General features: G+C 34.5%; 1 protein-coding gene and 1 pseudogene across 1 annotated transcript in view; one reads left to right on the top strand and one right to left on the bottom strand.

The window, feature by feature from the left end:
• The first annotated feature begins 1,021 nt into the window (after positions 1-1,021).
• LOC141845382 (uncharacterized) lies at positions 1,022-7,268 on the top strand (annotated as a pseudogene).
• Positions 7,269-15,478: 8,210 nt separating this feature from the next.
• Positions 15,479-21,717, bottom strand: part of LOC141845188 (poly [ADP-ribose] polymerase 1) — a 57,634-nt gene continuing 51,395 nt past the window's right edge. The window contains exons 15-20 of the mRNA XM_074733244.1: positions 19,246-19,437; positions 19,056-19,161; positions 17,002-17,084; positions 16,288-16,425; positions 15,952-16,134; positions 15,479-15,838 (exon numbers count right to left, since the gene is read on the bottom strand). Of these exons, the coding sequence (XP_074589345.1) occupies positions 15,791-15,838; positions 15,952-16,134; positions 16,288-16,425; positions 17,002-17,084; positions 19,056-19,161; positions 19,246-19,437 (750 nt within the window). The 3' untranslated portion in view covers positions 15,479-15,790. The remainder of the gene's footprint in view (positions 15,839-15,951; positions 16,135-16,287; positions 16,426-17,001; positions 17,085-19,055; positions 19,162-19,245; positions 19,438-21,717) is intronic.

The following is a 21,717-nucleotide window of genomic DNA, read 5'->3' on the forward strand; positions in this document are numbered from 1 at the left end:
CTATATATGTAATTATGTACAAATTAAAATATTTTCTAGTTGATAAATTGATGAAACTGGACATCATCGATTTTACGAGATTACCATATGTTAGACTCCTTGGTTATACCAAGCAGCCAATCCTAATTGGCTGGAAATATTAGGATATTGACAGTTAACATATGGATGTTGGTTAAGAGTAACTAGTTCATCGGAAGTGACTTGCTATGAGATTTTATATGATTTTATGCATGTCTATGAAGATCTCATTGCATCTCGAGTGCAAGTTTTCTTCAATTGGAGGTATTCAAATCATCTTGATCATAAAGACTTATACTTTAACATCTTAAGCAAGCGTCTCTACGGAGGTATGGACTCGGGACGATTGAGTATAAGTCGATGTTGAGATCGTCCTAGTGTATTATGCGTGTTTAGTGTTGGTGCAAGGTGCACTAGGTCTCGCCCTAGAGTTTCGATGTTTGATAATACACCTAGGTCTAGTCAATTTAATCAAGGGTTGATCCAAACAGGACCTAATATTTGGATGTGAGTGAAATCTAGTTAGGTCAGTTAGACTAGATGACTAGCAAGAAGTCCTAGTCGATTAGACTAGGCAGTGGACGTCCTGATCTGGAAGATTGGGCAAGGAAGTCCTGGTGAGTAAAGCTAGGCAGGGAAAGTCCTATTTGTAGGATAGACAAAAGCAAGTCCTGATTTGGAGGATCAGGCAGAAGTCTTAACAAGGTCAAGTGCATCAGGTGCAAGTCCAGGCAGTGTCAAGAGGACCGGGAAAAATGACAAAAATTCAAGTAGGTCAGAAGGACCGAATGCTTGGTGGAAGTCTAGGCGGTCAGGTGGATCGATTGCCTAGCAGCAAATCCTGGGGGGCGAGGATCATGGCTAAGCAGAAAGTCCAACAAGTCTGGAGAACTTGTTGGCAAAATAGGAATTCTCCTGAGTGGAGTGGGTAAGGGCGTGTTCGTAGTGTGGGAACAGTAGGCGTCAAACTAACTCACGCGATTGGAAAGGAGGGGCAGCGCCGATGGGGGACGCTGTGCTTCACGCAAAGAGGGAGCATCGCCGGGAGAAGGTTTCTCCTATTGCTCCTCTCCGAAAACAGTGGTCGGCCAAGCCATGGATGACCATCACGGTGCGCTAGGGTTTCCACTGTCCTCCTTCTTCCCACGTAGCCGACTAAATTGGGTGGAGCAGAGGAACACAACCGCTGACACAGAGGCGCGTGATTAACCAGAGCAGAGGCGCGCGACCATGGCAGGGAGGAAAGCCGCGATTTCAAAAATCGCGATCTTTCTTATATGAGAAGCTACAATGCAATTTAGGATTTTTGCGAGGTTAGGTGGAGAAAGAAAAAAAACCAGAGAAAATCGGCCCATAAGATAATCGAGTTCAACCTTGTTACTGTTGCAAACCGAACCAACACTTAACAAACCGGGTTTATTTTGGTTCAAAACTAAATCTCTTGGTTCAATAACCAAACAACCTCCGATTTGACTCAAATCAGTTTTGTTCATTTCATCTTCACAAGATGAAACCCTTCATTGCATCCATTTTGCCAAAATATTTTCCATCATGAACTAAACCAAGTTGATTCAATTTAGTTCAAAACTAAATCGTTTGGTTCAATAACCAAAACACTTCCGATTTGTACCAAACTAATTTTATTTATTTCATCTTCATAAGACAATTATCATTTTTCTCTTTGTCTGGTCTAACCAGACTTTATTTCTCTTAATCTGAAAATCTAATTTTTAAACTTGTCTTAAGTCTTTCGGAGAACTTATAGTGTGTTTGACCTAATAGGTTCCCGATTATGTTGGTCGTCCGTAATTAACTATTAATTACAAAATAATTATGAGTGACACCAAGTAGTACATCATAATCCCTAATTGATCAAAAATTAATGATTGATTCTAGAATATTTTTAAACCCTTCAGCAACTATAATGAATCGTGCTTTGTTCCTTTCACCGTCTTATACCCCCTTGGTTCAGGACATGATCTATATGTGTCAATCCCCATTAGACTGACTACATCACACCTAGCCCAAGCTTGCTTTCTTGTCCTGTGAATTCAAGTTACTTGTACATGTGTCCAAGAGTGACATTCTTTTGACATGTGATGTTTTAGCCAAAGACTTAATAACAATCCTAACAAGCGACCACAGGGTATACATTTCCTTTTCAAGGAGCAGTGAATCCTTTGTGGGCTATCCAAACACCTTCGAGCATTTTAACTTATACACAATCATCCCAGGTCCACACCTTCTCAGAGATATTTGGTTAAGACCTTAAAGTATAAGCTTCCAGGACCAAGATAACTTGAATACTGTAAGTTAAAGGAAATTCACACTTATTAAGCTGCACTAAGTGTTGGGATCGGTGCGTTCGCTAGAGTGAGGTGAATAGTGCTTTTCTGATCTTTCTCTGCGAGATAGTTAGCGGAAGAAAATAATAATAAGAAAGAAAAAGATCAAATGCTAACCCGGTTATTTACTTGGTATCCACCTCAATGAGGTGACTAGTCCAAGGATCCACACACACCGCCGACGATTCCATTATGAAAAATCTCCTTTTCAAAGAGCACTTTGAAGGCGGAGAAACCTTTACAAATCGATCTCTTCCTTTCACAAGATGTTTAATGAAGTTTAGAGGAAGAGGAATAGAGTTTACAAAGATTGGAGTTCGTGCAAGAATATAAGAGAATGAATCACCCCTTCTCCAATCGTCAAACTGCGTTTATATAGAATTCCGTACATCAGTCGACTGCTCCAAGGGTCAATCGACTGATGGACTTCAACGACTCTTTAATCTGTATTTAATCTGCCAGTTGTCGCCCCAACGGTCACCTAGCAGTCGACTACCCATGAGCAGTCGACTGCTCCAGTCGACTGATCCACTCGACTGATTTTTCTATGACTTCGGTGTGCTTCTGATCAACCACCAGTCGACTAGTCAAACTGATCAGTCGACTGGTCTGTCAGTCGACTGGTGAAGAACTATTCAGTCGACTGATCAAGCTGAAACTTTCCTTTCAGCTTCTTCTTCAGCCCTTAGCCTTGACGCAAGCCTTCAAACGTCTTCCACAAGCCTCGTGCCCTTCCTTACACTAGTTTGAGACGTTTCCCTCAATTTTGTCATGCAAAGTCTTCTTTTGCCAAGAGGTCGCGCCTCCGGGACTTCATCCTTTGCCAAGAGGCCTCGCCTCCGGGACTTCACCTTTGCCAAGATGCTGCGCCTCCGAGACTTCACTATTGCCAAGAGGTCGCACCTCCGGGACTTCACCATTTGCCAAGAGGCCGCGCCTCTGGGACTTCACCATTTGCCAAGTCGTCCAACCTGGACTTTCCTGTGAACTCAATTCACACACGTTAGATCATCAACATTGCCTAACTTAAACTCATTTTAGCCAAACATTAAAATCCAATTCACTTGGGGTAAGATTGCTCCAATACTAAGATCTTCATTAACATATCTCTATATGCATAGAATCATATAAAGTCTCATGGCAAGTCACTCCAATGAACTAGTTACCTTTAACTAGCATCTGCATTTAACTCTCCACATCCAATGTCTCCAGTAGTGAGATCAGCTGCTTGATAAACGAAGGAGTTTAAAATATGTTAGTCTCAATAAAATTGATGACGTTCATGTTCATCAATTCCTCGATTAGGGATAATTTCAATATATTTATAATTGTACATGTAGAGATGCTCACTAGTTATGATCCAATCATAAATTCTCTCATGCTATGAATCATATTATGGATATTCAGTAAATGAGTTTAAGATCCAATCAAACACATAGAAAATCAGCACTCAAATAGTAAAATACTATTTATCTAATAAATAATATAATCGTAAGACGATTACCTTAGGACACCTCTCAAATATAACAGTCGAAGTGTTCGAAGGTGATTGAGTAACCAGTAGAGGATTCACCACTCTTTTTATTAGGAGACGTATACTGTATGATCACTTGTCAAGATTATTACTCATAAGTCTTTGGCCAAAATAGAAACACGTCAAGAGGACGGTCCTCTTGGACAAATATTTTGAGTAACTTAAATCCGCAGGATAAGGAACTACTGCTTGGGCTAGGTGTGACATAGTCAGCCTAGTGAAGGCTGACACATAGATCATGTCTTAAATAAAGTGAGTATAAGATGTGTAAAAGGAATAGACATACGAACAACTATAGTTGTTGAAGAGTTCAGAAGTGGTTCTGAAATTAATTATGATTTTTTGATTAATTGAAGGTCATGATATACTACTAGGTGTCACTCATGATCGATTCATAATTAATGATTAATTATGGGTGGCCAACATAAATTGAGAACCTATAAGATCACACGCATACATTGTAGAGGAAGTAACAACTTTTACATTATATTATTTTGAGCCTCACATTAAAAGAAAAAGACAGAGACCAGGAGAAAATGATGAAGGCCCTATTGATCCAAATTTAAACTCATTTTTAATTTTTAGCTATCTTAATCGACCAAGTGGACAATGTAAGCAGAGATATTTAACTGGTCAAGAATAGCATGCAGCCCAGACATATATTTTACTGAATTATCCAGAAGTCATGCTATATTTCGAGTGAGTATATATTTTATATTTTTGTTAATTTTGAGTGGTTATTTTATATTTTAATTTAAATTTTTAAAAAGATTTTTTAATACTTATATTCTGAAATGTCGGCACAAGATTTTGATCGATTTTGCGATGAAGAATTTACACCATGGTTCAAATCATATGTAAGTAGTTAATCTAACTTGTACTATCATTTATACATATATAAATTTTTAAATATATATATTTTATTTTAAGTTCATGATAATCAAGCTCACCTTGAGCAAGAATTTTTATTTTATCTTTCTTGGGGTCCAAAAGCATTGGTACGCATGTGACATGCATATTTCATAAATAGATATATTTTTCATACTCGAGAATATAGAATGGAAAAGAGTACAATGAATAGTGAGGTATGTGTTCAGTCATCAGATAATGATAGAGATAGTGCAAGCAATGATTTTTATGGTTTGCTAAATGAAATTATAGAGGTAGAATATCCCGGACCAGAAATGTGAGTTATTTTGTTTATGTATCGCTGGTTTGACCCGTGTAAGAGGAATGAAGGTGCATCCACACTATACTTTGGTTGAAATAATTCATAAGAGATTTTATAAAAGATATGAACCATTTATGTTGGCACAACAAACTATTCATGTATTCTATACTTCGTATCCTAATTTGAGACGTGACAAAAATGATTGGTGGGTTGTTTATAAAATTAAAGCACAGACAAAGATTGAGGAACGTTGGAAAGACATTACATATCAACAAGAGGAAGTTAGGAACACATTTCTGACTGAAGAATATATTATTTCAACATTATGAGATTCCAACGAAATTGTAATAAATGTGGATGCAAGTGAAATTAATGATAATGAATCTGATGATGACGACGACGATAATGCCAATGAAAATGAGAACTTTGACATTATATAAAAAAATGAGATCTTTTATAAATGGTAATGAAATTACCATTGAGAAATTTAATTTTATTTAGCATATTTATATAACTTATTGCTTATTTAATTATTTATATACTGTCTTATTGTTAAATATTTGTAAATAATTGTTAATACACTATATTTTTTCTTATAGGGTATTACAGGTGATATTTCTTTATTTCTGCACCTGCTATATAGTGTAGATCAGGATGGTAAATTTTTTCATATTCTCTTTATGTAATCAATATTTATTATTTTATTTCATAACAATTTTGGTTGACTGTTTCGCAGAGGTGGTCATAGACGGAGTACTCCTGGCCAGTCTGCTTCAGCACCTGACGTTGTAAGACTGTTGCATGCACCTGACCAGTCTACTTCAGCACCTGGCGCTGCTGGACCTTCACATGCCTTCGTCGCCAGAGTCGTCGCCTTTATAGTCTCCTGGCCCTTTTCTCAAACAGTTTGCTGCCGAGATGCAGGTGGACATTCGCGAGTTTATAGTCCCTCACGACGATTCATAAGTATTTACAATTTTTTTAGATATTCAAATTTTATTTTATTTAATTTATTTAATAATATTTATTTAATAATTTTTTATAGATTTCAAAATTCTGTATGAGTTATTCGTGAAATTAATAAAATTGTGAATAACCATTAGGGGGGATTTGATGACTTACACCAGTACTCCAGCACCCACAAAAGAATTATGATAGAATGAATTTAAGGTATATATTTTCTTCAATTAATATATCAAATTAAATTGAATATATCTAATCATTTGTTATTTTTTTTTCATTTTAGCGCGTTTTTAATTGAGATCCATCAGAAGAATTAGAAATTAAGTAATTTTTTTTTAAAAAAATGTGGGGATCATATTTGACATGTTCTAAATCATGCCAAGACCAGAGGTAAAAAATTACCGTGCATTACCGATGAAAACTGGGCGAGGATTCTCGGTGTTTGGGAAACAGATGAAAGTAAATAAAGAAGTCACCAGAATAAAATAAATCAAACATTTAATTCTGGTGACTCATCTGCTACATATGTGGGAGGCTCCATCAACATTGAGAAACATACACGCAGATTGGTAATTTTTTTTAAACACTACGTTACTAATTAAATTTAAATTATTACATTATTTCTAACAATGCATTTTTAGGCTAAGGAGCTAGGGAAGGAGCCACTTTTTATTGAGACATTTACCCACACATTTCAAAAGAAAGATAAGACTTAGAGCGGGGATAGAGCTAAAGCTATGAAGGTTTGAATTTTAATATTTAACTTAATTGGATTCTAATAGTTATGTACCTTATTTAACTTATTAAATGTATTTATATTTCATTACAGGAAAAATATGATGAGCTCGAGCTAGCATAGATAAGTTCAAGTGCTAGTGATAATAATTCTGATGGATCTGAGCCCTCCATTGGGAATGACCTGAGTATCTGGTTGGAGGCAAGTGGAGGATCCAAGAGGGGGAGGATATTGGGCATGGATTCTCGGAGCAGAACTCATCAAGTTGTTGGCACATCTTCTTCCACCCCATCAGCAATGAGGGCACAGATAGAAAACCTAACTGCAGAAGTCTCTAATTTAAAAGGCATAATTTTGCAAAGAGATGAAGAAATCAGGCAAAGAGATGAAGAAATGAGAGAAATACGCAGACAACAAGATTTTATTATGCGTCATCTGCAATTAGGCTCCACTCCGAGTCAGCTTCCTCCTGGATTCGGTGATGACAACGATTCTTCATAGCCTAGTTGTGTATCATTATATAATTTTTCTTACAATTAGTATTCCTTTAATTTTTTCTTATTTGTAAATCTTTTATTTTCTTATTTATTGATATTGTTATTTTATTTCGAGCAGGATTGGTGAAATCAAGAATGGCTGTGAGGTAAGTTTTTACATATTATAATTTATTTATACAGAATAATTTTTTTTTACTGATGTAGGAAAAGAAAAAGAAGCATGGACGAAGAAAACAGTGAAGCAGAAAGTATTGTCCAAGGCTGATGTCGTGGACGATGATGCTTTTTAGGTATTCTTGTGTTTTTGATACTTTGTTATTTGTTTGGATACTTTGTTGGATATTCTGAGACTATGTTGGATGTTCTGAGCCTATGTTGAATGTTAGAGACATTTATTCATTCTCTTGTATTAGATGTTTTAGATGTTTAGAGACATTTGTATTTAAGATGAATGTTTTGAGACTCTATGAATGTTTGTTAAATATGTTTGTTTTGAGATATGTTTTGAATGTGTTTGTTTGATTAATTGGTTGTAAATTGTGTGATGAATTGGTATGAATGATATGAATTTGTAAAGTGAATTTGTATATGTAAATAGGTGGTGTAATTTGTAAAAATGATTCATATTTTGATAGAATGGTATAAATCTGTGAGAAATTTTCAAGGATTGCGATGAATTTTACAACGAAACCAGATTCGTCGCAAATGTATCATATTTTCACTATTTTATCAAAACTTTGGCGACGAAAATCATATTTTCATCGCCAAATTTGGCAACAAAAACCCCAATTTGTCGCCAAATTTGGTGACAAAAACCCTTTTTCGTCACCAAATTGGCGACGAAAATAGGGTTGGTCGCCAAAATGGCAATGAAACATCAATTCGTCGCCAATGATCTCTTCCCAGTCGACTGAGATTAGGGATGGCAATTAGACCCGGACCCGATGGGGAATCCGTTCCCCGAACCCATTTTGACCGGGGAATCCCCGAATCCGAGAAAGCGGGGATGGGGATGGGGAATCCCCGAATCTCAGAAAACGGGGATGGGTCGGGGATGGTATTCCAAATATTCCCCGTCCCCATCCCCGAACCCGACCCATCTTATAGTTAACTCTTTTTATTATTTTTTTTTGTAGGATAAGTGGTGTCAAAATTTTGAAAAATTAAAGAATGGAAGAACTTCAAACTTATTGTATCGATTATGCATTAGTTGGATGTTGTTTTAGAGGTAATGTTTTATTTTAGAATTTAATATTTGATTTTATAATGTTATTTTGTAAGGATTTTATAATGTATATATATATATATATGGGTATGGGGATACCCATGAAAATATCCGCGGGGAAAACCAATCCCGAAACCCGCGGGGATCCCCGAAACCCGCTGGATACCCGAAACCCGACGGGGATGGGGATGGTATTTAAATTATGATACCCGACGGGGATGGGGACGGGGATGGTATATGGGTTTGGGTTTCGGGGACGGGGATGGAGAAGGCTTCCCCGCAAACCCCCGAACCCGTTGCCATCCCTAACTGAGATTCCCCAATCGACTAAGCAGTCGACTAGTAGGTGTTTTCCACTAGATTAATCTTTCTGTTTTATTTTGGACCAGGATATCAGTCGACAGATATAATCCCAGTCGACTGATCGAGTCGATTGGTTGGTTTGTTTCACTCGACTGATCTTTCTGTTTGTTTTAGACCAGTATACCAGTCGACTAGAATCATCCCAGTCGACTGATGGGTGAATTTTTCCAAAAGCAAATTTATACTAAATTTGGCAATGAACACATGATTTGGTTGCCAAATTTGGCGATGAAATCGTGTATTCGTCGCTATTTTGGCGACGAAAATAAGTTTTCGTCACCAATTCTGATGAGGAAAATAATCCTAGCCAAATTTGACGATGAATACACGATTTCGTTACCAAATTTGACGACGAAATTTACGACGAAACATATCTTTATCACCAAATTTGTAACGAATAAATGGCTTTTTGTCGTAAAATTTTGCGACGAACTATTATGAACGAAAAAACTTTTGTCGCCAAATTCGTCACAAATTTATTTTGTGACAAAAATATTTTTTATTTTCGTCACAAAATTCATCATAAAATGACTATATTTTTGTAGTATATCTTTCCATAAGGTTTGGGAAAGATCAAAGATGTTTATGTGAATGATTGTAGTAGACACCATTAAGCCAATAATCCTTAAAATTGATGATGCTGAGGAATTTATGAAGTTTGTAGAAAATTTATCTTAGTCTGAGTCTACTGATAAGTCACTTTATAAGACATTAATGGATATGTTGATCACCATGAAGTTTGATGGTTCTTGTATCATACATAAACATATCACTCAGATGATGAATACTATAGCAAGATTAAATTTCATGGGAATGAAATTGAGCAAAATTTTCTTGTGTAGTTTATTATAAACTCCTTACCTCTTGAGTATGGTTCCATTTCAAATAAATTATAATACTATAAAGGATAAATGGAATGTGACAGAATTGCAAAGTATGCTTATTCAAGAGGAAACAACAAAGTTCACTCAATTAATCTCATAAGTCATCTTAATTCCAGAAAGAAACCAGGAAAGAAAACTGCAAAGGACAATAACGGGCATTTAAACTTAAATGTCTCATATGTCCAAAACCAAAAGAAGGGACAAAAGAATGATAAGTATCATTTTTGTCACAAGCCTAGACACATTCAGAAAGATTGTCAAAAATGAAAGACTTGATTCGAAAAGAAATGAAAGTCTAGTGTTTTTGTAAGTTTTGAATCAAATTTGACAGAAGTTCCTTATAATACATGGTGGATAGATTTTGGTTGTACAAAACATGTTTCAACTACGATGCAAGGATTCCTTACGATCCAAACCATAAAGCTAAATGAAAATTTTGTATTTATGGGAAACCGAGTCAAGACTCTAGTTAAAGCCATTATAACTTATCATTTGATTTTAGACACTAGATATCATTTAGATCTTTTTCGAACTCTTTATGTTTCTTCTGTTAGTAGAAATTTAATTTCTTTATCAAAACTTGATACAATTGGATACTCATTTAAGTTTGCAAATGGATATTTCAGCTTGTTTAAGAATAAGCATTCTATTGATTTTAGTGTCCTTTGTGATGGCTTATAAAAATTAAACTTAATAATTTGTTTGTTGAGACTCTATTAATCTTGCATCATAATGTTGAAACAAAACATGGTTTAATGGATGAAAGGTCCGCTTACTTGTGGCATAAATGTTTGGGTCATATATCGAAAGAACAGTTACAAAGATTAATAAAAAATGAAATCCTTCATGATTTGGATTTTACTGATCTTGATATTTGTGTGGATTGTATTAAGAGGAAACATACAAAATACACAATTAAGAAAGCAGCTACAAGAAGCACATAACTTTTAGAAATTATACACATCGACATATGTGGACCTTTTGATGTTCCATCCCTTGGTGGAGAAAAATATTTTATGACTTTTATTGATGATTATTCACACTATGGCTATGTCTATTTGTTGCATGAAAAATCTCAATTAATAAAGATTTTAGAGGTATTTATTAATGAGGTTGAGAGATAATTAGACAGAAAGGTGAAAATTATCATATCTGATAGAGGTGGTAAATATTATGGAAAGTATAATAACTCTGATATGCCTTTGTCCATTTGCTAAATATTTAGAACAATATGACATTTGTGATCAATACACAATGCCTAGGACACCACAACAAAATGGTGTTGCAGAAAGGCGTAATCGTACTCTAATAGATATGATTAGAAGTATGTTAAGTCATTTTTCTTTACCCTTAACATCGTAGATGTATGTTTTAAAAATCGCTATGTACTTGTTAAATAGGGTTTCTAGTAAAGCAGTTCCATAATCTCCTTTTGAACTGTGGATTGGAAGGAAACCTAGTTTAAAGGCCTACATATTTGGGGTTACCCAGCAAAAGTATGAATTTATAATCCACATGAAAAGAAATTGGACTTAAGAATAACTAGTGGATTTTTCATTGATTATCCAAAAAAATTGGGTATAGATTTTATTGTTCTAATCATTTTATGAAAATTGTTGAAACTGGGAATGCTAAGTTCATTGAGAATTGTGAAATTAGTAGGAGTGTTAAACCATGTGATATGGAAATTCAAGAAGTTAGAGCACAAGTACTTTTACCCATTACTTCTTCTCAAGTCATTGTTCCTATAGTTGTTGGACATTTTGACAACCTACAAGAACAACAAATGAATGACCAAACACTCTATCATGTTGTTTCATAATGAACCTAAGGTTGATGAACTACAAGGAGTAACATTAAGAAGATTCAAAAGGAAAAAAAGATATGCTATTCTGAATAATTATGTGGTTTGTCTACAAGTGTTATAATTTGACTTAAGTATTGATGAAGACCCCATTCATTTTCACAAACCATGGAAAGAGTTAATTCTTCTAAGTGATTTGATGCCATAATCAAAGAGTTGAAATCAATGAATCACAATAAAATTTGGGCCATTAATGAATTACTTGAAGGGTCAAAGTCAATTGGATGTAATGAGTCTTTAAGACCAAACGTGACTCTAATGACAATATTGAACGATACAAAGCTAGACTTATTGTCAAAGGTTTCACTCAGAAAGTTGATGTTGACTATAAAGAGACCTTTTCTTCTATCTCAAAAAAAGACTCACTAAGAATTTATAATTTAGAGTTACAACAAATGAATGTGAAAATCATCTTTTTGAATGGAGATTTAGATGAAGTGGTTTATATGGACCAACCTAAGGGGTTTTCAATTAAAGGAAAGGGACACATGGGTTTTTCAATTAGTTGATTTGAAGAACTAGATACTTGAGTTATCAAAAAAGATAAAACAAAATAAGAAGTCAATATATGGACTTAAACAAGTTTCTCGACAATGACATCTTAAGTTCAATGATACTATAGTTTCCTTTGGATTTAAGGAAAACATCGTAAATCAATGTGTATATCTAAAGGTTAGTAGGAGTAAGTTTATTTTTCTAATTATGTATGTTGATGATATCTTGCTTGCTGCTAATAATCTTGGTTTATTATATGAGGCCAAAAAATTTCTCACGGAAAACTTTGAAATGAAAGACATGAGTAAAGTATCCTATGTGAAAGGAATTAAAATATTCCACGATAGATCACAAGGAATTTAAGGTTGTTTTAAAAATCATATATTATTAAAGTTCTAGAGAGATTTAAGATGTGAAAATGTTTTGCAAGTTTTGTACCAATTCAAAATGGTGATAAATTAAGCCTTGTTCTACTCAAAGAATGAAATGGAACGCAATCAAATGGAACACATGCCTTATGCATCTATCCTTGGAAGCTTGATGTAGGCTCAAACTTGTGCCAGACCAAAAATCAATTTAGTTGTTGGAATGCTAGAGAGGTATCAAAGTAATTCAGGATTAGATTATGATTAGATCATGATTAGATCACTACAAAGCTACATAGAAAGTTGCGATATTTGCAAAGGACGAAAGATCATATGCTCACTTATAGAAAATTTAATCATCTCGAGGTGATTGGATACTCAGATTCAAATTTTGCTAGATGTTTGGATTCTAAAAAATTTACATTTGGCTATTTGTTTCTTTTAGCTGGAGGAGCAATTTTATAAAAAAGTGCAAAGCAGTCAATCATTGTTGGTTCAACTATGGAAGTTGAGTTTGTGACATGTTTTGAAGCCGCCATTCATGGATTATGGTTGCGAAACTTCATTTCAAGATTTAGAATAGTCAACAGTATTGCCAAGTCATTGAAAATATGTCATAGCAATCTTCTTTTCTAAAAACGATAAGTATTCAAACGGTACTAAACATATCTAATTGAAATACTGTCGGTAAAGAAGAATTTCAGAAGCAAAGAATATTGATTGAGCACATTAGGATCAATCTTATGACTGCAGATCTATTAACAAACGAATTGTCACCAAAGACAATTAATGAAGCTGTCATAAGGATGGACATTATAAAAATTTATTAATGATTCTATAATTAAGTTTTATGTACTTTTTGTATTTGACTTTTAGAATCTTTTTGAATGTTGTTTCCGATGCATGCATCCTGTCGGTTTATGTTAGTATACATACATGAATGAATTTTGTAATTATTAATAGGATTTGTCTCTAGTAAGAATATCATTAATGGATCATTATGTCATGTCTCATTTTAGTTCATGTTAAGTATAGAATTAATATTGTGATATATGAAAGAAGTATGCCCAATCATGATGTACAACCGCCATAATCTTTTTTTTTTTTGCTTAATGATGATTTATGATTGACCAAGTTAAGAAAGAATCTTGCCTATTATGTTTGAAATGTATAAATTCATATGGGCCAAAGTAAGAGAATATTAGAAATAATTTTATATTTCTTATGAGTGGCCCACGTGTATGATTTATTTCTCTATTAAATAGTTCATATTTATTAACTTTATTATAATTAAATATCACAATTATAATTAATGACTACATTTATATTGATCAATGAAGAGTTTGTCCTCGCTCCCAGGGCATAGCTGAGTTGGTTACGGCGCAACAGAGTTACAGAAGAGGGCAAGGATTCGAATCCTGACGAAGTCAGGCAATACCCTCCTGCATCGTGACCAACTGTAGTTTTTCGATTTACCTCCTCACAAATGGTCGTGGGGCCGATCGTATGGGGCCGCTAAGGTGGCAGATTCCACCTTTTGCAAAAAATGAAGAGTTTGTCCTCGGGGCCATGGTGCCGCAGTAGGACATCCAGGTTGTTACCCAGGCACCCGCGGTTCGATCCCCAGCTACGGCGTATTTGAAAAAAAATTTCTCCAAATGGGGATCACAATTAAAGGATGTTGGGCATCTGGGTTGGCCGATGCGCTTCCCGATTTACCCTGGTGGTCAATGGGAAACTTCCGTGGGGCCAGACAGATTTTCCTCAAGGATTGAGTCAATACGACTAACTGGGATTTATCATTTTTTTTAATGAAGAGTTAATTCTGTCCCCGAGGTAATGGTGCTGCGGTAAGACATCCAGGTTGTCACCCAGGCACCTACGGTTCGATCTCCAGCTACAACGTATTTGTAGGAATTTTCCTCCAAATGGGGAGCGCAATTAAAAGATGCTGGACGTCTGAGATGGCCGCTGCATGCACTTCCTGATTTACCCTGGTGGCCGGTGAAAAATTTCCGTGAGACCAAACTGGTCACCTTAGAGATAGTCAATGGGACTAACTGACATTTATCATTTTTTTTAATGAAGAATTAATTCTCATTCATGCAATATGAGAATGAATGAATTTAAAGAAAAGACTATTCTCATATTCTTGCTATGAGAATGAACGGATTGAAATTAAGAGACAATTGAATGTACATATTGATGAAATGTTTTTTCATGAAGATCATCATGAGCCAAGAAATGTTTTACTTTTAAATATGATATTGTGAAAATTATTTAGTTCAAAAATCATGAACATTAAGGATTATACAAATGAAAGTCTCACAATTTGCATATTCATGAAGATATTTGTATTATAACAACAAATACTAAATATGGACGTCATCTTCAAAATCTCTCCTTTTAATCTTTACTCTCTTTGCTTCCACTATATTCTAGTCACTTAAATATCAAAGACTCCCCTAATGTTTCTTCTAGTCTGCTTTGATCGAGACACAGCATTCAAGTCAGACCGTGAGGACGGATCAGACATCATTGCCACCTCAACATATACCTCAGTAATCAATTTCCATTTCATCAAACATAATAAGGAACTAGTAGAAATCTGATTCCCAACCACCACAATATACCCTCAAGGATTTCTAGCATTTTAATCTTCCAAAATTGAAAAACAAATTGACCTTGTCTTGCCATTAGAAGGTCTTGACTTTGTCTTCTTTCATTTCGACTGAATGCATAACAATGACAAGGATTTCACAATAACAATGAACAATTATCGCTTTTTCTTAAATTTCAGCTCCAGTAGATATCCAAATGTTATTCTATGAACCTAAACATGTAAAATATGTACTTGTTCCAAGGTATCAAACTAAGCTTCTTTTTTTTTTTTTCAATCATCAAGTATAAGAAACAAAACTGTATTCCTCTATTGTTGGCGGATTATTGGTATAAATATTGAAGAAACTATTTTGCACTAAGCAATCACATACTCAAGAAACACATAAGTTCAAAATCTTAAAAAGAAAATAAAAAGATCATCATTGAAGAGACTGGAACAAAAGATAAGTTAACTGGGAGAATACTAATAAACTAGTAAATGGCCATTTTTACAGCAAAAGTGGCCACATTTACAGGTGCCGACACAGGCAATTTATTTACAACTAAGTCCATTGAGTAGCAAATACTGTCGAATTGTGCCAAAATCTTGATGCTTGTAATAAGTTGAAGCACCAAATACAAGGGCCAAAATTTGAACACCACACTTTGACCCCAGGTCCCCCAAAAGTAAGGTCTCTTGACATCAGACTTACACCACACCCAGCTTTCTTACCTTTTGTGATGAAACCGAACTTTCAATAAAAATTGCATCTTGACCTGTCATAATACTTGATTCAGATAAGCTATTTCTATGTATTGACAAGATATACAGAATAGACTACAACTGAGGTCAACCAATACACAAATCTAAACAAGTGTCAGAAGCCAACCTGAGCTGTATTATAAACGATGTACTCGTTGTAAAGTAACTCTGATGCTCGGATGGTTGATGAAATAGGCTTGCCACAGGGCACAACCACTTGATCCCTCCATGTTTCAAACTCTGACTCCAGTGGCACTGTCTTTCCCAATCCTTTAGTTGAATGTTTCCCTTTTGGTGGCTTATCCATATACTACAAGAGAAAATAATACATGTGAGAGCAGGAATGGAATTCAAATCATCTAAAAGAATCAGTCAGTCAAGGCTAAAACCTAATGCCGTATGGTAACTTTATTTATTTATTGATGCAGTAAGAAAAACACTATGAATTAAGAGTGGAAATCACCGTAGCTTTCTTGAGCTCGTGCATCTCTCCCAAAGTAACTTCACTAAGAAGCATTAAACCTACAGGATCATTCTTGTCCACATAGCAATATTGTGCACTCTTACTTACTAGGTCAGCAAAGTAAATACCTTTGCCAAACTGCCAAAATCAAAGAGGCTATTATAACAAACAGCAGTAAATAAGCATCACTACATAGTCTCATAAAATGACTACTCGCAAAGTAAATGTCATTGTACTTGCAAATTTAAGATGGCAAACATAAATGTAAATGCAAACACAATATAACTTGACACTAGCATATTTATATCTCAAAGAAACAGCCAATAGTCAATAAAACAATAACCATCCATATTCATACCCTAAATATTATTGCTAATCACCAATCAGAAAGACCACCCAAGCCATATAAATGCTCAATTTAATAGACAGCAGTGAAGCATAGCTAAGTTAAAATTGCATATAGCGAAATAGGTAAATAGTTTATGGACTCAATCAAACCTCACTTTACATAACTCCAAATGTGGAGCCAATTCTATAAGTCAAGGGCCCCGTTTTTAGTTTTCCTTCACTGTTCAAATAGTGAAACCTAAGCAGGCCCAACATGACCAACTACACTAAACTAGAATAGTTGCACACAAAACCTGCATAGGCATAGGCATAGCCAACACACACACCACATGAATACAAAGACAAGGGAAAAAAACAAGAGAGAACCATGTAGCCAGTTGCTGGAGCTTCTGGAGGTGCAATTCTCAGTCCTTGGCTAAGAATTCCCACAAAGTTTGTCAAACGTGAACCTGTCATTAAATAAGCATATACAGTTATGGTTAAGATGATATTGATGCTACAACATAAGAAAGCAAAGGTGGATCAGAGTTTCTCACAAGACTAATGAAAAGTAGAGCAAAAATTAGTTGCATATATACTCAAAATCCATTTCCAAGTTCCAACAAAAAAAAACAAGTTAGAAACATATTGCATGTATATAGACATGAACGAAACATGAACGATAAACCAAAGATTCCTAAAGAACATATAGCTAGAAGATTTTCCATAAAATTTTCAGATTGTGAAAGAGTGTAATTCTTCTTTTGGAAGGGGAGTAACAACCATAAACCATAGTGAAGAATACAACTGTGGTATGGTATAAGACAGATGTAAGATTTGTGGGTGGGATGCACTAAATCACAGAAGACAACAACCAAGCCACAGAACATATCTAAAAAATCATCAACAGCAATTTATGATATAATATAACATTCTATCCTTGAGCTAAAAAAAATTTGCTATCACCATTCGGAGACACAGAATAACCAAGTTTTTGTAAAAGATATGTGATGATATCCTACAAAGAAATATTCAACCAGTCAAGGAAAACTCTTTAAAACTAATGAAAAATTCACAAGTTTAGCAGTAGCTAGATTTAAGATAATTTGACAAATATTAACAGAAGACCATGCATGCATTGAAAGCTTAGTGTTACTTCAAATGTTGAAGCTTGCAAGAGTTGGGAAATGATTTGATAGTTACGGTAAAATAATATGGAATCTTGTTTTATTACAAGAAATAAGCCCCTATTTATACACGAATATAGGGACCTATTCTAGAAGAATTATTCTATAAAAATGAATATTTATCCCTAAATATTCTAACATTCCCCCTCAAGCTGGAGAATATAAATCATATGTACCCAGCTTGTTACATATGTAATCAATTCGAGGATCTCTCAGTGACTTGGTGAATATATCTGCTAGTTGATCATGTGAGTTAACAAAACTAGTAGATATTTCACCAGATATGACTTTTTCTCTGACAAAGTGACAGTCGACTTCAATATGCTTTGTCCTCTCATGAAAAACTGAATTCGAGACGATATACATGGCGGCTTGATTGCCACATATAAGTAACATTTGTGTAACATCTCCAAATCTTAGCTCTTGAAGCAACTGTTTGAGCCATATAAGCTCTTGATTGGCTATAGTCATAGCTCGATATATATATTTTCTATTTGAAAAAAAAATTAGGGCTCTGATACCATGTAAAATAATATGGAATCTAGTTTTATTACAAGAAATAAACCCCTATTTATACACGAATATAGGGACCTATTCTAGGAGAATTATTCTATAAAAAAGAATATTTATCCCTAAAAGAATATTTATCCCTAAATATTCTAACAGTTACCAACAGCTGGAAAGGTAAAAAATTTCCTATGGACAATGCTGAGACAGACTTCCTACCAGTAAATATAATATTCTGCACTATTATGATAGCCTTTGTTATTATGTCTCATGGAGACAGATTCTATAGAACATTATCTTCGTTACATGCAATATGTTTTATCATATTGGTCTTTACCAGTGAAGTTTCAATTTTTTCAATACTTGGGCTTCTGTTTTGTGAATGTTAGAGTGTAACGACATTAACAGATAATCTAAAACTATCTTGTTAACTGCCATTGTCGACTCCTTTGGGCATCTATGGTTAAATAGAAATGATGATAAAAGTAGTTCTTCTTCACCTTAATTAATCTAAACGTATTTCTTCTTCTTAACTGCTTATAACCCTAGCTATTTATTATATTGTTTGTTAATGATTATCATTATGTAAAGAGAGATTGTAACTCAACTGCACAAACATTAGCTAACTTTGCTGGAGTTAGTGGCAAATGCCATTTTTGGATTTTTGAGAAATGTAATATCTTGTCTGGCAAGAACATTGCTCACGAATTAATAGATAGTTTTTTTACAAAAAAAAAAGCAACATACCATGCCACAGCAGCATCTTATTTTTCATATCTTTAAATGGTGCACACTTAGCACACTCTCCTTCTCTTTCAAGTACAAAAACTTCTTCAAGTTCAAGGGACCAATCCTGTGAACCAAGGAAAAGAAATGAAACAAAAAGGGTGAGAAATCCATACGAAGAAAAGTTCATTTTGAAGAAAAAAGCACACACCTTGTGAGTTGGAGCATGGGTATTAAGAAGATATTTCTTGACCAGCTGATAGTCTTCACTATCATGTGACAATGGAGTAATACCACATTGAAGCTTCTCATATTTTTCATCAAGAGACATATCATCATCTCTATCAAAACCCACTAGTCTGGAAGCGATTTCAATGTTGTTTAGAGCTTCAAGCATTTTCACCTAAATATTTGTTACAAGATCATTTAGTACAAGTTACATGGTTGTTTTTTCAAACATCATGAAACATTATTGAAGAGAAAAATGAACTAAAAAAATAGACAAATTTATCATACACAATGAAATTTTTTTTCATCAATCCTCTGCAAAATCCAATATAAGCTACACCATTCAATTCTCAATGATCTCAACAACCAAACCCTAATTTTGGGACATATAAGTTTACCATTCTATAGGTATGGCTTTGTGAACTCTATTACTTGGACTCAACAGATACACTTATTCGTGTTGACAGACTTGGTACCAGTATGGGTATTAAACAACAGTTAGAACCACCAAATTTGCCTGTGAGAGCAAGGAAGAAAGAGGCCAAGGAAGCGTACCTAAGACTTCACAAGTTGCCCATGTCACATGAGAAGGTAAGGAAGTTTAACGACATCACCCATAAGGAGGAAGGAAAGTTCAGCAATCACGTGAGGAGGTGTTTTGCTCTCATCATTGGGAAAGGAAGAGGAAGAAGACACAATTGCGCATGTTGAGTGAGTAAGAGAGGGCAAGGGCACACATTCGAGGGGATAGGAAAGAGAGAAGGCTTGTATAGAAGGAATGGAGGGCATTAGTCGATTAGGTTAAATTTGGAAATATTTCAAACCCTCAACTCTTTCATTTTTTAGAAAATTTTCAAAATTCCCCTTAAACTATAGCATATAAAAAAGATCTATAAATACACCCTAAACATTATACTATATACCTTATAAATACAAAAATTAAATACCATTATATTTACTTTATATTATTATTTACATTATATTCTACATATTATATGCATTAATATTTATATTTCTTAACACTTGTTGTAATCTTTATGCCAATAGGAGTATGATTAACATAGTTTGAGAATAACATTAGCATTCTTATAAACAATAACCAAGAGAGTACCTTAAAAAATTCCAAATCCAAACAACATATGGTAGGCAATATATAGTTAGACCAACTGCATAATGCACATCCAAAATTTGAAGGAATATGTGGTCAACATAAAGAATATTTAAAAATATTTATAATGATAAAAATACCTAACATATGAAAACAAAGTATATTTATTGGCATATCCAACTCATATTTCAACACATAAAAAATAATATACATAAATCAACAATGTAAAATAGATTATATATGTGTAATATTGAATAAATTAATATATTAAGTGTTTAGCATTTACAAAACAACTATTTAACAATTACAAGTTAAAAGCTACTGTATATGGTAGCTTAGAATTTTATACCAGATTGGTTGAGTTTTTATTGGTTCAAATGATCCAACTTTCTTTCAAGTGCACAAACAAATTGCAGACATCATCTGCGGTCATATGTAACCACTATGTGGTCCATTTTATCTGCTCAGGTCATCATGTAGCCTTTCATAACCATAGCACCTAACATTATTCCAAGTAGGATGAACCCGACCCAAATAGTCCACACTAACATCTAAACCTTTTAAAACTGAATTTCCTACTTTGCATATTCATCACTACGCAAGATAACTCACCTCAGCATCTTTAATTAGGAGGCCATTTCCAATGAATGACAAATAACAATGTCATCGTTTCAGTCTCAATGTCTCTAGTATCTTCTTGCTTGGTCGTCCCTTCTAATACACAAGAAATTACTTTATTTTGTTTCTCCTATTGTTTGAGAAATTGAGACTTGACTTTATTCTCTTTCTTTTTGGTCCTTTTTGATGAATAAGAAAATGTATAGATTGATCATGGGGCAAGGATGATGTGCTAATCTCAACAATAGTCATAAAATGTGAAAATGATAAACACAAGGATGAATTCATAAAGGCATAAACTGAACTTATTTGATGTTGAAATTGCCATGTCTCATGTCTTGATCAATTGTTGAATAGAATGGTGATTTTGTCTTTCCCTTGCCTTTTTCACTATTTATACTTATAAAATGTCTTGAACTAGGTCTGAAACTCTTCTTCCAGCGATCTGTCTTGGATAAGATTTACCTTGTGTAGAATCCAAAATATTGTAGCAAATCCCTATGGTGATAAGGTCCACCACTCAGGGTTTTTTTGTGTTGATGCTCAATGTTTATTTTTTATTAAAGCCATGAAATGAGAAAGACTTCCCCTCTTGATCTCGACCTCAGTCTCACAGAGAGCCAACTAGTTGTGGGATTGGGAAGGAGAAAGTAGGTAATGAGGAGTTTGGAGATGCTGTTAGAGTGTGCAATTGCCAAGAGGAGTTCAATGATGGTGATTTTGCACCAG

This window comes from Curcuma longa, chromosome 14 (assembly GCF_044706935.1).
Source record: "Curcuma longa cultivar G26 ecotype Majalengka, Jawa Barat chromosome 14, ITB_CL_G26_1.1, whole genome shotgun sequence".
Classification (NCBI taxonomy): Eukaryota; Viridiplantae; Streptophyta; class Magnoliopsida; order Zingiberales; family Zingiberaceae; genus Curcuma; species Curcuma longa.